Consider the following 14,834-nt stretch of genomic DNA (forward strand, 5'->3'; position numbering starts at 1 on the left):
GTTACTTTTCTAAACACCCTATCAAACATGTTTAGAGAGAGAGAGAGAGAGAGAGAGAGAGAGAGAGAGAGAGAGAGAGAGAGAGAGAGAGAGAGAGAGAGAGAGAGAGAGAGAGAGAGAGAGAGAGAGAGAGAGAGAGAGAGAGAGAGAGAGAGAGAGAGAGAGAGAGAGAGAGAGAGAGAGAGAGAGAGAGAGAGAGAGAGAGGACCCATAAGTAACAATTAATAAATAATAAAAGTAGTTGCCCCTTAAGAAAATAATAAAAATAGATGCAGAGAATCAAAGATGTTTAGGGGATTGGCTAGAAATGTAAAAAGCTAGAGAGAGAAAGAGAGAGAGATGAGTCCAGGGGTGGTGAACCTTGGGAGACACAGAGTCCCACTCCTCTCCTATCCTTCATTCTTCCAAAACCAGCAATTTTGCTGACAAGGTCAAGCAATCACTACCCCACTTGAATATGTAATTCACTGAATCCAACCTTTTCTTTCCTCTAATAATTAATTATTGATAATTATAAAGAAGAACATTCACATACAATGCAACAACCCAAAACCCATCAAAGTTCATCTCACTTCCTTGTCATTCATCTCCTCCTATTCCTTCCTTTTATCTCCCTTCATTCCTTCCAACCTCCTCTGCATTGAAATAAAGGACTGAATTTGCTGTTTGCCTGATCTGAAATTCAATACCATTGTTGCATTTTTCACCTCTACCAGCAGCCAGAGCCAGCTGAGGCATCAAAGGTATTTTTTTCATTTATCTAACGCTCTTTCTCTTTGTGGGTTTCACTCCTTGATCTTTCTTTGGGGGCCATTCAGTTTTAAGTTTCTGTTCATGGGTCACAAAAAGGAGACAACTTTGTTTCTGGGTATTGCTCTTTCTTTATAGGGTGGAAAACCCTTGAATCTTCTTTGCCCTAATGGAGATTCTGCTTCAGATCAGATGTTTGGAATTCTTCAATTTCTGGAACAGCCCTCTCCACATAATATGTGGGAGTATGGTCTGCGTATGTTCCGATCCTGCCCAGTGCGGGAGCCTTGCACTGGTGTTGTTTACCTATCTGATTTAGATTTGTCTATTTCTCTTGGTAGATAATTTTTGTGCATTACTGTATGCTTGCTCATGGGTTTTTATTGATTCCTGATTTCCTTGAATTTTGGTTGGATTCTGTATGATTTAGTGAACATTGCTATTCTGCAGTTGGGTTTTTGGCAGGGAAGTTTCACCATAAGGATATTGGAGGCCAGTTATCCAGATAGTTACATTGCTTGAATCTGCTTTACATTCTAGGAATGGAGATCCAAGAAGAATAGCTTCAATCTGAAACCAGTAAATTACTTTCTGGGTTGGAGAAGAGAAGTCTGATTTTCCAGGATTTTGCAAGAAATTATCAATTCACACTGAATCTCTTTGACATTTCTGGAATTGGCATATGGGTTTTGCTAATCTTGACAGAATTGTGAACATTGTAAATGCGTATTGAAGTGCCTGGATCAGATTCAAGACTTCCAAGAGGAATCATAAATCTCCAAGAACATTGTTCAAGCAGCGGCATTATGGATGTGAGATCAAGGAATGTTTCCATGGCAACAAATACTAAGAAGAATAGTAGTACTAATCATCACCACCATCACCATTATCATCCTCATGTGATCGGAGAGAAGAAGTTTGAATTGCATCGAACCTTATCGTCGCAAGGGAGTGGGAAGAGATTGATCCCGGCAAGCTATTTCAGCTTGGAGTCATTGGTTTTGCTAATATGTTTAACAGCTTCATTGTTGATCCTTCCATTGATTCTTCCACCTTTGCCTCCTCCACCTCTCATGTTGCTTCTGGTTCCTATAGGGATACTTGTGGTGCTCATGATCCTGGCTTTCATGCCTTCTAATGTTAGGGATATTACTTATGCATATGTGTAAATGGTGTTTTAGATTTACTCATGCACCTTCTTCTTCTTCTTCTTTCATACCATATTTTGTAATTTTGTTTGTTGATTAACTTTACTTAATGGAATTATTAGTCAATTGAGATTTTAAGGTTTGTTCTAATAACATGTTTATATAAGGTAGTCTATTTATGTACTTAGATTCTGTTAACATATAGATATTTTCAGTTTCTTACCATCGTGAGCACGTTTTCTTGGAGGAGATGAATCACATCCCGTAGTAATTTCACAGTTAAAACGGATAATGTTGTTGATGTGTATGGGCTGGAAATTCTGATAGTCTATCCAAGAAAATAGCCTTCGACCAATGCTCCCGAAGATAAGCACTCAGGAGCAACAACCTCTTTAATATACAAAAAAAAAAAAAAAAACACTATTATACCTTAATCAATTGTCATACCGAATTCACGCTAATGCTCACCTCACACTCCTTAAATTATAAATCAAATGTATGTTCATCACCTCGCACTCCTTAAATTATAAATCAAATGTATGTTCATTTAATTATAAACCAAATGTTCGATAGTTACGTGTTACTAAGATTAGCTTTCGTTATATATATGCAGACAAAAAAATTGGCTTGACCCGAAGCTTTCATGGGCTGGGCTGGCCCATTTTGTCAAAGATTGTTGGCGGGGCTGTGAACCTCAAAACTCATGGCCCTCCAGCCCGGCATGCTCTTGGTTGGGCCCAACCTTTTTAAAATAAAAATTTGAAGAAAATATGTTGTTGCAAGGGTTTGAAGTTTGAACCTCTAAGCTCAAGGTGTGCAACAAATTTATTTGTAGTATTTGTTACCCAAGTTAAATATTTAAAAATTTTAAAATCAAATCAGGTCAGGTGGGCCGGAAACTCCAGCCCAGCCCATGAAAGAGGTACTGGACCAAGCTAGCACGACACGTTGACTTTGATCAAGGGGCCGCGCTGGCCCGACCTCAAACGGGCTGGGCAGTAACGGGCTGACGGAGATCAACGAACGTCTCGGATTGTGGAATAATTTCAGCTCATATATTATTTATTTCCCTTTGGAGTCCCTTTCCTCCGTTCGCAGACAAGGGCAAGGCATCTCTTGATCTATCTCTCTTCTATATATCTTCTGCCTTCTGGTCTGTGTCCGTCATTGTTCGTGTTCTTGGATCAAATCGGGATCGACCGCGGCTGCTACCATGGATGAAGAGTACGACGTAATTGTGTTGGGAACTGGTCTTAAAGAGTGCATCCTTAGTGGTCTTCTCTCTGTTGATGGCCTCAAGGTCCTTTTGTTTTTCCCTTCTTTCCTCCTCTAGTTCGTACTCTTCTTGTTTTGTCGTCGATTGATCCCGTTAATATGAATATTTGATTGAGAAATCTCGTTGAGTTTGCTTTTGATTCGAATTGAGTTATTGGTGATTTATGTTTATGCTCCTTGATCTGATTGTTCTTACGCTGTGTATTTGATTCTTTTTCAAGCGGATTTTTCTCGATCTGGATCACTTCGCTCGTCAAATTCCGAGTTAAAGTGATTCAGATCTGTATGCTATTTTCGGAGCTACTTTTCAGTTCAATAACTATTTGAATATGACGAAGATTATGATTCATGAATTTGAAACGCTATTATTTTGTCCTTTTGAACTGTCATAAAATTATTATTGGCTTGATGGAATAGCAGGGGCTTTGTTGACTTGATTTATCAACAATATTTGTGTATGTTTCTAAGTTGTTTAAAGCTCTGTTGGTGGTGTTATTATCCTTGTAACTGGAAATGCAAGTTAATATGGTTCCTTGCAATGTTGACCACAGTATGGCACCTTTAAACTTCAATCTTGTTCATTTATGGTTGTGTTCTGAAATGATTCTGGAGATAAATTGTGGCCCAATATGTATTGATAGATTAATACTGTTCACTTGTTTAGTGTGTGTTTTTAAGAATTTTCTCGAGCACACGACAATTTGAGTAAGACACTTTTTTGCTTTAGTGATGACCATATGGCCTAGTGGTAGAGTTGTAGGGGTGCAATCTAGAGATCACATGTTCAATTCCTGGAAACAACATCTCCTTTTATTATGCGGGGGTAAGGTCTGAGTACATCCTGCATGTCCCCAGACCCCTCCCACTACGGTAGCCTTGTGCATGAGAGTTGTTTACCTTTTATTGGCGAGTATGTGATCCGGTGGTAAAGTTGCAAGGATGCAATCTAGGGGTTCAATTCCTGGAAATAACCTTCCACATATTATGTGGGGTAAAGGTTTGCATACATTATGTTTGTCCCCGAAATCAAAATAAGTCTTTTCATATATTGCAACATGTTAAATTGCGCGTTTTATCTTGACTGGTCGAAAAGCTGCATACTAAACAAATCTTTTGGAAAAATGTGTTAATTTTATGATATCAATTGCTGTTGAGTAATCCGTATTTCATATCTTGGAGCTCAGGTCCTGCATATGGATAGGAATGACCATTATGGAGCAGAGTCTGCGTCGCTCAATCTCAACCAGGTTCCTTTTTTCTTCATAAACTCTTATAAATTTATTGTAGCAGTTTGGAAATTTAAGAAGTATTGAGTTGTTTCAGTTGCATTTTCTTATATGCAGCTCTGGCAAAGGTTCAGGGGAAACGATAAGCCTCCTGCACATCTGGGTTCTAGTAGGGATTATAATGTGGACATGATACCTAAGGTGTTTACCTTCTCTCATCTTGCATTTTGTTCTTGACTTGCACAATATTCTGTCTCTGACTTGATTCCTGAATTTTTCTCTGACGTTTCTTTGGATAGTTTATGATGGCTAACGGCACTCTTGTACGAGTCCTGATTCATACTGATGTAACCAAGTATTTGTATTTCAAAGCAGTGGATGGAAGCTTTGTTTATAATAAAGGAAAGGTATGTCATTTTTCCTCCAAAATTATTTTCTTGACATGCCTGATTTTTAGTTTCTTCAGAATTTATTTCTGTTTGATCATGATTCTAATTATTATACATATAATATAATAGGTTCACAAGGTGCCATCTAATGACATGGAGGCACTCAAATCTCCACTCATGGGCTTATTTGAAAAGCGCCGTGCTCGTAGTTTCTTCATATATGTTCAGAATTATGATGAAACCGATCCCAAAACGCATGATGGAATGGATTTGACGAGAGTGACAACTAAAGAACTGATTGCGTAAGTCCTTGGTCTTTTCCTTTATCTACAACTCTCTGTTTTTGAAGTCACGTGTCACTCTAATGATGCATTATTAAACTTTACCCTTTACTCATCGTCCCCTTCCTAATACCTAACGTCAATGCAGAGGCCTTGTGCAGTCGGTGTTTTCTTTCCCCCCTTAAGTCCTCATTTAATTTTATAAGTCACTTTTGGTTATTTGAGGGGGTAAATTTGCCATTGAAATAGTTAGCAGGCATTATAGAAAATTCATACAAACTGGCACTACCTCATGTGATTGGAGTACAAAAATATAATTTATAAATTAATACTTTTGGAAGTTGAACTTTTCATTTTGCTGGTCAAAGCAACAGATATTATTGCAGCATATTCCCTTCCTTTACTGGTTGTGTTTCAATGACTTCATGAAGAGACATATGGGGAAATTTTCTAAATCGTTTTGATTCCTGGTTTAGGAGGCATGGTAAAATTTCACTGATTGTATTGGCAACAATTTTGACAGGAAATTTGGCCTCAATGAGAACACTGTGGACTTTGTTGGCCATGCTTTGGCTCTGCATAGAGATGATCGGCATCTCAATGAACCTGCGCTAGAAACTGTCAAAAGAATGAAGGTGTGAATTGCTTGAGGTTTATTATTTCATTTTCTTTTGCTTGTTGACTTCTTGTCATTGAGAATCTTAACATTATCATGTACTTCCTGATGTGTTATTCCCCCTGATCCCGTGAAGCTGTATGCGGAGTCTCTCGCACGCTTTGGAGGAGGATCCCCTTACATTTATCCGCTGTATGGACTGGGAGAGCTCCCGCAGGTGATGTCCTCAACCCTTGCCTACTTTTGGCAATCGTAATTTTGCTTTATAAGACTAGTCTTGTAATCAAATTAGTTGAGTTATGACTTCTGAATCATCTTTCATTTTCAATTTTTGACCAGGCATTTGCTCGGCTTAGTGCCGTGTATGGTGGAACTTACATGCTTAACAAACCCGAGTGCAAGGTACTTATGTTATTGAGTACGCTTTTTGACGATTCTTTTCCTTCATTGTTTTTCTTATCATATTCTAGTTTATATAAGGGATGATGTGCATGTATGTTATTGGTTTGAGGTGAAATATAACGTTAGCATGTGCCTCTATTTCTAGGTAGAGTTTGATGAGGAAGGCAAAGTAATTGGTGTCACTTCAGAAGGGGAAACTGCTAAGTGCAAAAAAGTTGTTTGTGATCCTTCCTACTTGCCCAACAAGGTAGTGATTTGAGAATTTGATTACGTATCTTTTACACCGGTGACTGCTGCTATTGGAGTTGTGTGCAAGCATCATTGCATTAGTATCAGCCGAGTCCTTGGAATCACAAGAAGACAAGTTTTTGTCAAACTATCAATCCTGTGGCTTCACTCATTTGTTTGTTAAAGGATGCATTATCTAAATGAGGGTCGTTTTTTTATTCTTGTTTGATGATCCTATAGACCAACAGTAAATATTCCAGAATTTATGGGATTCATCTGCTCAACAGGTCAGGAAGGTTGGCAGGGTCGCGAGAGCAATTGCAATTATGAGCCATCCAATTCCAAACACCAATGAATCTCCTTCAGTTCAGGTTATTTTGCCACAGAAGCAGTTGGGTCGCAAATCAGACATGTGAGTTCTCCTTCAACATTTGTAATTACATTTATGCTTCCAAATGCCGATGACAACTTTAATTTATTTTGCTCTCTTAGGCATGGCGTTTAAAGTTGGATTATTCTGTGGTTGGGCAGGTATCTTTTCTGTTGTTCGTATTCTCACAATGTGGCTCCAAAAGGCAAATTCATTGCATTTGTGTCAACCGATGCAGAGACTGATCAACCTGAGGTTGAACTTAAGCCAGGAATTGACCTTCTAGGTCCAGTTGATGAGATATTCTTTGACGTTTATGACAGATATGAGCCAGTCAATGAACCCTCTCTGGATAATTGCTTCATATCGACTGTGAGTATATCTTTGAGTTTCTATAATGCCTTCCTTGGTCTCTTTCTCACTCTGCTACTTAGTCCTAGAAGATGGTGATCTCAAATTATATATATATTTTTTAATCCTGGACAGAGTTATGATGCCACCACACACTTCGAGTCAACCGTTGTGGATGTACTCAACATGTATACTTTGATAACTGGAAAGGTAATAGTTTGAATTTTCTGTTTGACTGGTTTTGTTTTTTATCCACATGAGCTCGGTCATTGACAAGCCATGTGGTTTTGTTTTACTTTTATTTAAAAAAAAAATTAATTATGGTTCTGATAAAGGTCTTGGTGCTAATGTTCATTGTACGAGTGCAATATACTGGAAAATTACTATCATAGTTTTGCAATACTGCATTATTTTCCTGTTGATAAAGGATATTAACAAAAAACCACCGGTACTACATTATTCTTGATGCTTATTAGTTAATACCCTTTAACGATAGAAAAAGTCAACCATTTGTTGACAGCACCGATTATTTGTGGAAATATTATTGATATATAGAGTGCTACGAAATGCTGTGAAATAATGGAGTGAAAAGTACTAAATTGTTATGATGGCTTTTTAACCCTCTATGGTGGTAAATTATGGCTGAGATGGGCGTAGAAAATGTCATTGTGTTAGTTCTCAATATGTGTAACATGGCAGTGTACAGTATAAAGCTTAAAACATTGGGTTTGATAAAGGATGTGGTTTTTGAAACAAATATAGGTAGGAGGTGGAGATGTGGAGTGCTTCTGTTACTTTGGATGTGGAAAAGATTAAAATTTGGTTTTGTTAACACTTGTGGTTGGTGAACCAAACTTTGGGTTCAGTTATTGTTCTTAATCAGTCTCAAGGCGTGGTATTGTGAGAACTGTCCGCATATATTTGGTGGTGTACTGGTGTAGCTAACAAATGGAGGGAAAGTTTGCAACCTAGTCTTGACCTTAGTTTACAGTTTGGCATAAAACATTTAGATCAGTCTTAAGAGATAAGTGTTGGTATAAGAGACTAAGAGTTGTGCCCCCTTGGTCTTTGATATAGAATGTTCTGCATGTTCTGCTACAGCGATTGGGATTTAGGCCAAGCGACTTTAAATTAGGTCATGTTAGGTCTAACATTGACACTTAAATCATGTTTCCCTATTGTAATTCTCACTTTTTGGTGAGTCGTGACTCACTCGTTTGTGTATGGCAGGTTGTTGATCTTAGTGTTGACCTGAGTGCCGCAAGTGCCGCAGAAGAATGAGTTGCACTTACATTTGTTGCAAATTATAAGCTTTGAGTTCCATGGAAGGTCAATGTTGCTGATAAAATTTGTCATGTTTTTATTTGTTGCCTGAATAATAGATTATGTAATATGTAATGACTTGTTTCGTAATGTCATCTGGAGCTCTGCATGCATATGGGTGTTAGACATCAGACAATCTGCAATGGGGTTTATTTTTTCCGGCCAGTAATATCATGCATTTGACTGCTGGCTTTTCCATGAGAACTAGTTATTACATGGAACTTGATGATGTTCAATTACGCTTGTTGTGGAGGAACTCAATGGTCTAGTTTATGGTTTCCATTGCAAGGTTGATCAAATGCGCAATTGCCAGATGATATCGAACATAAGCAATGATAAATTTTATGACTATTATTCGTGGGCACGGATGGTCACATATGATTTTACTGGGCCACATCTAAGAAATGTGAGATGCTGTGACATACTAGCATGCTTCTGCATCGACATCCGTGAGCTTGAGCTTTCGCCCGATTTGACATTATCTTATCTTGGAGGCCGTTATCATGAGATTGGTAGGTAAAACCCTGTACATGGCCTAACTCGTAACATGACGGGTTGGGTCGACACAACAACATGCGCAAATATGACAACTACACTCTACTTGAGGCTATCACCTGTCTAGGCCTTCTCTTCAAGAGCATTATCATTGGGGATGGGGATGGGGATGGGGATGGGTAGGTGACCCAGTCTGTAACATGACAGCCCGGCACCCCTCTATAAGTCACTCCAAAATCACTTGTCATGACCCCCGGCCCCCAATATACCTCCACAAAAAAAGACCTAATAGTTGAAGAATATGGTACCCATTATATGGGTACTTTACTAGGACACATCGTCTTCTCGGATCAGACTCAAACTCTATAAGAAACTAGATAAATAAATTCTCATTAAAATCCAAACGTGGCAGAAACCCTCTAGCAGGATTATGGATTTTTGATTCATAATAACTGTTTGTTGTTTTCAATTTCCATTTTTTTTTCTAACAAAGGAACTCTAGATTAAGTGTTGAAGCTATATGAGATTCTCTTCATTTGGCAACTGAAGAGAAAACAAAGCGAAAATAGCGTAAGTTTGGAATCCTGAACCATCATCTCTAATCAAAGAAGTTGCCAGTCATCCTCATGTGCATGGCCTCCTACATCACTCATGCTCACAACACCAAATGAATCATCGTCTCGAACTTCACCGTCAACCAACATGTCAATGTGGCTGACTGGTTTTGATAATTTACGGGTGTGACTTACCGTAAACAATGGAGCACCACTTGATTCATCTGCTAGCTTGGATGCCCGACGACAGAAATCATCGAAATCATCTGCAGACCGGAAAAGGAAAAATAAAAAAGAAATGAGGCACGCTATGTGAGAAGGGTTCTCTTTTCCAAACGACAAGCCTACAACCAGTAAATATCATCAAATTCAGCCAAAGAGTAGTGCATTGACCTTTGTCTCGACAGTAAAATCCAATTGCCAAAGATGGATCGATCGAGTCCAGAGGAATGTGCTGTATGAGACTGGTGCATTTAACACAAGTAAGACATAAAAGCAAAGTAAGAAAAAGGAGTAGAGGCAACTAAAGCATCCAACAAGAAGCATACTCGCTGTGGTAAGATGAAGTATCAGCCTGTAGATCATCCCTGCTGATATTGACCGTCTGCAAAAAGCAACAGAAAGAGTAAAAAAGTAATAATGGCTAATACACTAATAAATCGATAATCCTCCTATACTCAATATACAGATAGAACATGCTTCGCACTGAAAACCAAATAAAGAGAATTAATTCATTCAGACTTAGTTGCCGTAGACAATAGAGGCAATTCAAATTGATTGGCTTTGAAGGTGGAGCTAGTATGTCTACCATCAGTTCCTCCTTTTCTACAACATGGGCAACTAGCACAAACATCAATGCCCCACCTCAAAAACGGTTCCTTGGTGTCTGGATCGTTTTAAGAAAACGATTATTAGCATAGAATAATGGTTTAAACTTAGAGGCACAGCATTGCTCCACTTGTTAATAAAAGCATCTACTGAAGATTCCTTGGGAATTAAATATCCTATTGTTTCTTTCTAGTCAAATCAGCCACAATATGGACAAAAGAATTGACCAAAGCAGCACTAACTAAGATACCACCATATGTAAGCCGTTTTGGTGGATTCATTAGCATAGAAAGATCTATTGAATGAAAAGTCATACAAAACTTGTTTGGCAAACCTCTGCGATTAATGCCATCTAAATTATGTAATTAGAATCAATAACTCATTAAAATCAGATCAATCAGTTAAAATTTCTGATTTACCGGTTGAACATCATGAGGATCAAGGTAGAAAGCATTATCATCTTGTACACCCACAATGTAAGTTGAAGCACCAGGCTTCCCACCCAAAATGCCAAGGCTTTGAGGAAAGGTAAATGTTGCCCTCAACGATGGAATATACCTGTGAAAATTTTATATTAAAAGATCAATATATAAGCTAGTACACTTCCTAGCATTCAGTCTTACCGAGTTCAACAAGATCAAATTTGGCTAATTATTATAGGATCTTCTTATCATACAACCTAGCATATAAATTTATAAACATATAACTGTACAATCCATGGGATGTCCACGAAGCTAGAGTGAGTTCTCCCTATGAACAGCATCTATGAGTGAAACGAATTTATAAATTCTTAAATTCAATTAGACTCTTAAATTCTTAATCTTGCTACGAGCAGCATCTACGAGTGAAGAAGTTTTAAGAGGTCAAGTTCTGGGTGAGAGGCAATAGAAACTGATTTCTATGTGCATTCACGCAGCTGACCCCAAACAGTGTGGGACAATGGCTTGACGGACAATATTTATGAAATGTAAAAGGCTCATTTCTAAACAATATTTCATAATGAGTAAATTCCAACTTCCAAAACAAACAAAATAATCAACTACCAGACTTGAACAGAGCAGATGGTCGATCTACCATGGTTAGAACTTGCTATACTAACTTATTTCATGAATCCCATGATATAAAATCAACTGAAATGTTAAGAACCATCAAATTAATAAACTTCACTATATTACCAACCTGGTGTTTATTTTTTCTAGTCCCAGAACCAAGGGAACCAATAAAAGGATGGGCGTCCAAGCAGTTTGACCATTGGAAAACTCAAAACAGCGTCCAGAGGCATCTTCAATGCACACCACTGGAGCTCCACCTCTTTCGCCATCTTCATCACCAGAAACGATATATACAGCCATGGGAAGTGACTGGTGCTCAGAATCAGTAAGCTCTCTCCCACAGCGGACAAGGGATTCCCATGAGCAGCATGTGGCATATGGGCCTACCCATGACCCTGCTGCAAGTCCATAATCTTTTCCAGCTTTCAGAAGATTGTGGATGGAGAAAGCTGATACCTCTGATTCACCCAAAAGGTGCAAGATCTTAATGTATTCTTGGTCCAATGGCTGCATAGTAAGCAAGGAACCAACACTTAAAAAGACTGGGAGTAAGTCTTATCTATGAACATATCAAAGTAAAAAGATTCTAATCTGCAAGTGTACATTGTGAAGTTGTTTGATTTTTTTTCTCTTTTTAAAAAAGGCCATCTATGTATTGCAATCTAGGCCATATCCACTACCTTCTCCAAAGACTTTCTCCAGAATCTACCTACTTGATGAAGAAGCAATGCCTACACATCGAGAAAGTAGTCTTTAGCACCAAGTTAGGATAGAAAGACGATAACAGAATTAATGTTCCCAATCAGTATCAACAGAATGGAAATATGATGACATTAAGCTATGTCAAAGTATATAACGCTCAAAGTCAAACAAATACAAGATCTGTACCTGCGCTAGAAGCATTTGACTGCTCCTTAGCATGCAACCCCAGCCAGCGTCACTTGTATACTTGGTATCCCCAATAGTATCAAAACCTGTAATTAGTGATCTGAGGATCACATAAATCTTTCTATAATAGTTGGAAGACAAAAACTTTCCACTCAGAAGTGTCCTCAAATATATAATATACAAACCTTTACGATATGTCATCAAAATCCTCGACGAAAAATCATGTTTGAATGCTGCTATCCCATCATAACTAGCTGCACCTGCAGAGGACTCATCCTGTGAAATTCTATAGCACACACCAAGAAGCCATATGTCACTAGTCGTGTTAGGAACTCCAGTCTTGCTTGAACCCATCACACGCTTGTGAATCCTCCTCATTGAGCCACTAGTCACAACCCTCTTCACAGCTGCTGTCCAACCATTGCTTCTACCATGAATAACCTTCTTTTCACAAGCGGATGAGTTACTATATGATTCAACCACAGAAAATGCAGTCGCAAAGAAGCTTGACCATAAGGAATCAGCCTTGAACGACTTACTCTCACTGGATGCTGACTCCGAAGAAGCTGACAGGGAAGATGTATTTGGGCTACGGGTGGCACTATTACCTCTGGAAGAATATTTCGGGACACCCCTCTCAGAAAAACCCGTCATTACCTAATCATCGGTAACAGAATGGGCGCATAGGAGCAGCCCAACTTTAAATAATCTACCTTACGCCCCAAAATTCAAGAGAAATCAGTTTCACGCTTTCAGCAGTGTCTTTGAAACTGAGAACGAAGGGAAAAAGAGAGATTCAACTGATTAATTGAAAAACCCACAAACGCAAATCCCAAGTAAACGGATACCAAATTTACGAGCTAAGAGGAAAAAATCATGGAGGTAATAAAAGTTCGACCTTTTTTCAATGGACAGACAGGGATCTGGATGCTAATTGAAGAACTCAAAACAAAATTGAAATATAACTTTTTCCTATCAAGACTTGCTCGATTGAATAATCACATATGACTCAAAATAAAGAGCCAGTAAAAAGAATTGAAGCTACAAAGAAAAATCACGAACAGCGATAAAAAAAGAGAGCATAGAGGACTAATGGACTACCTGGAGCGAAGGAGAGAAGCAACGATACATACACCCACATAGATTGGGTGTAGATAATCTTCGATTTCGGTTATGCAGCAGAAGAACAAGACAAACGGGATTCAATCCAAAATCGAAGAATTATTGTTTGGAATTCGGGAACCCAGATCTCTTTAGGAAACGAGAAAACAAAAAACAACAGCTATTTACAACACGACGGCCTCGCACGTGTGGCCAAGTGATCAAACTAACATACAAGTAGCGGGTTTATATAACTTCAGGTAACGGAAAGAGAGACCAAAATACCAAATTCTAAATTTCTCGACCAATATTCAAACGTTTCAAGTTAATAATTTTATTGTGGTATGAAAAATTAGGGTTTAGCAAGAAAAATGAAGAATTTAAGGTTGAAAAAAGATTTGGGATTTTGTTGAGTAATCAAAATGGAACAAATTTACATTTTAGTGTTTATTGACTTAAAAGTTAAAACATTTGAAGATTAGGTAAGTAGAGGAAAATAAGGGTAAGAACACTTTTGGGTACTTAATAATTTGACCCAATTTAATTTGGGAATTCATTTTTCAAACGTTTCAAGTTGGGAATCAAAAATTCGAATTGTTCCAACTTAATCACTCGCTCATTGTTCCAATTTACATTTTAGTCTTATTAGCTTACATGTCCACATTTAAATCTTTCCGCAACATGTCATCCGCTGATTGTTCTTGAAAAACAAAATGGGATAGCCTGCTGGTTTCTCATGATATCATTGGCATTTCAAGCTACCTTTACAGCTTTAGCTTATTCTGTCTCCTCTTTTGTGGTGTTGGTCCAGTTACCCCTGAATTGTTAATCTTGAAAATGAGTTAATGTGTATTTGATTTCAACATTCTGCATTTTTTTTGACCTTTTCTGTATATGAAATTGAAGGCAAATTTAAAGTAATTGCTTAGATCTTATTTTGCAAGGGTTGTCAGAAGGGATGTTTGCACATAGGTAAGCAGATGCTATATATTTATGCATTACTTTCTCTTCACTTGAAAACCTTTTCCCTTGTTTTCTTCCTCATTTTATCCCCACTTTCAGGAACTTCATGTCCTGCCCCTAATCAATGGCAAGCATGCTCTTCCTCTTGAAATAATGGTTTGTTTAGATATGTCTGTTGGGTATGCAAGTCGCATTTTCTCTGCAGCCTACCAAAAATCTTGTTGTGACCCGTTCTTCATTATTGCAATTTTTACTGTCAAGGAGTTCTGTTTAAGATTGCAAAATGTTATGAGCAATTATAAAAAATTTGCTTTTGCTGAATTCCAGATAACAGCAACCAAACTTTGTGGAGCTAGTCTCACATCTGACTGAAACCTCCCAACTGTTGTTGTATCAAATTTGAGCGCTCTTATTCTTTCGCGAAAAGGAAGGAAAAAAGATCCAGATTTCTTGCTCAGGTGTGCAAGAAATCTGTCTTGGAGAACACTAAAATGAGCTAATGCCTCCATATAATGTAGAAGATGCAGCAATCAAGAAATGGAGAAATAATGCTTTGTGTGATTAGAAGATGTTAGTACATGGTCACAGAAACAA

General features: G+C 38.1%; 3 protein-coding genes across 5 annotated transcripts; 2 read left to right on the forward strand and 1 right to left on the reverse strand.

Moving 5' to 3' along the window:
* The first annotated feature begins 529 nt into the window (after positions 1-529).
* Positions 530-2,040, forward strand: LOC119980971 (ARGOS-like protein). The gene is made up of 2 exons (XM_038823885.1): positions 530-743; positions 1,201-2,040. The coding sequence occupies exon 2, from the start codon at positions 1,473-1,475 to the stop codon at positions 1,917-1,919; it is 447 nt and encodes a 148-aa protein (XP_038679813.1). The 5' UTR covers positions 530-743; positions 1,201-1,472; the 3' UTR covers positions 1,920-2,040.
* A 936-nt stretch (positions 2,041-2,976) lies between these two features.
* On the forward strand, positions 2,977-8,637 carry LOC119980970 (guanosine nucleotide diphosphate dissociation inhibitor 1). The gene is made up of 13 exons (XM_038823884.1): positions 2,977-3,198; positions 4,358-4,420; positions 4,517-4,600; positions 4,699-4,806; positions 4,918-5,090; positions 5,593-5,704; positions 5,822-5,902; positions 6,025-6,087; positions 6,233-6,334; positions 6,603-6,727; positions 6,847-7,057; positions 7,172-7,246; positions 8,267-8,637. Exons 1-13 carry the CDS (start codon positions 3,112-3,114, stop codon positions 8,315-8,317), a joined length of 1,335 nt encoding a protein of 444 aa, XP_038679812.1. The 5' UTR covers positions 2,977-3,111; the 3' UTR covers positions 8,318-8,637.
* Positions 8,638-9,218: 581 nt separating this feature from the next.
* LOC119981509 (cysteine protease ATG4-like) lies at positions 9,219-13,518 on the reverse strand. Of its 3 annotated transcripts, none has more exons than XM_038824659.1 (9): positions 13,278-13,518; positions 12,362-12,946; positions 12,177-12,262; positions 11,969-12,019; positions 11,416-11,795; positions 10,656-10,794; positions 9,957-10,012; positions 9,802-9,872; positions 9,219-9,674 (listed from the first exon to the last, which is right to left on the reverse strand). In XM_038824659.1, the coding sequence occupies exons 2-9, from the start codon at positions 12,828-12,830 to the stop codon at positions 9,457-9,459; spliced, it is 1,470 nt and encodes a 489-aa protein (XP_038680587.1). In that variant the 5' UTR covers positions 12,831-12,946; positions 13,278-13,518; the 3' UTR covers positions 9,219-9,456. The 3 variants fall into 3 exon arrangements, with proteins under 3 accessions (XP_038680587.1, XP_038680588.1, XP_038680589.1); XM_038824660.1 differs by lacking the exon at positions 13,278-13,518 and having other exon boundaries at positions 12,362-12,617; positions 12,716-12,857; XM_038824661.1 differs by lacking the exon at positions 13,278-13,518 and having other exon boundaries at positions 12,362-12,620; positions 12,716-12,847.
* Positions 13,519-14,834: the final 1,316 nt, after the last annotated feature.

The sequence above is a fragment of the Tripterygium wilfordii genome, chromosome 16 (assembly GCF_013401445.1).
Source record: "Tripterygium wilfordii isolate XIE 37 chromosome 16, ASM1340144v1, whole genome shotgun sequence".
In the NCBI taxonomy this organism is placed as follows: domain Eukaryota; kingdom Viridiplantae; phylum Streptophyta; class Magnoliopsida; order Celastrales; family Celastraceae; genus Tripterygium; species Tripterygium wilfordii.

Excerpts from the sequence above, each read along its gene's own strand:
- LOC119980971 (XM_038823885.1), top strand. The coding sequence starts at position 1,473 with ATGCGTATTGAAGTGCCTGGATCAGATTCAAGACTTCCAAGAGGAATC.
- LOC119980970 (XM_038823884.1), top strand. The coding sequence starts at position 3,112 with ATGGATGAAGAGTACGACGTAATTGTGTTGGGAACTGGTCTTAAAGAG. Across the intron at positions 6,088-6,232 it reads TTAACAAACCCGAGTGCAAG|GTAGAGTTTGATGAGGAAGG; the intron begins GTACTTATGTTA and ends CTCTATTTCTAG. Across the intron at positions 7,058-7,171 it reads ATAATTGCTTCATATCGACT|AGTTATGATGCCACCACACA; the intron begins GTGAGTATATCT and ends AATCCTGGACAG.
- LOC119981509 (XM_038824659.1), bottom strand. The coding sequence starts at position 12,830 with ATGACGGGTTTTTCTGAGAGGGGTGTCCCGAAATATTCTTCCAGAGGT. Across the intron at positions 10,795-11,415 it reads CTAGAAAAAATAAACACCAG|GTATATTCCATCGTTGAGGG; the intron begins GTTGGTAATATA and ends AAATTTTCACAG. Across the intron at positions 9,675-9,801 it reads ATTTTACTGTCGAGACAAAG|ATGATTTCGATGATTTCTGT; the intron begins GTCAATGCACTA and ends TCCGGTCTGCAG.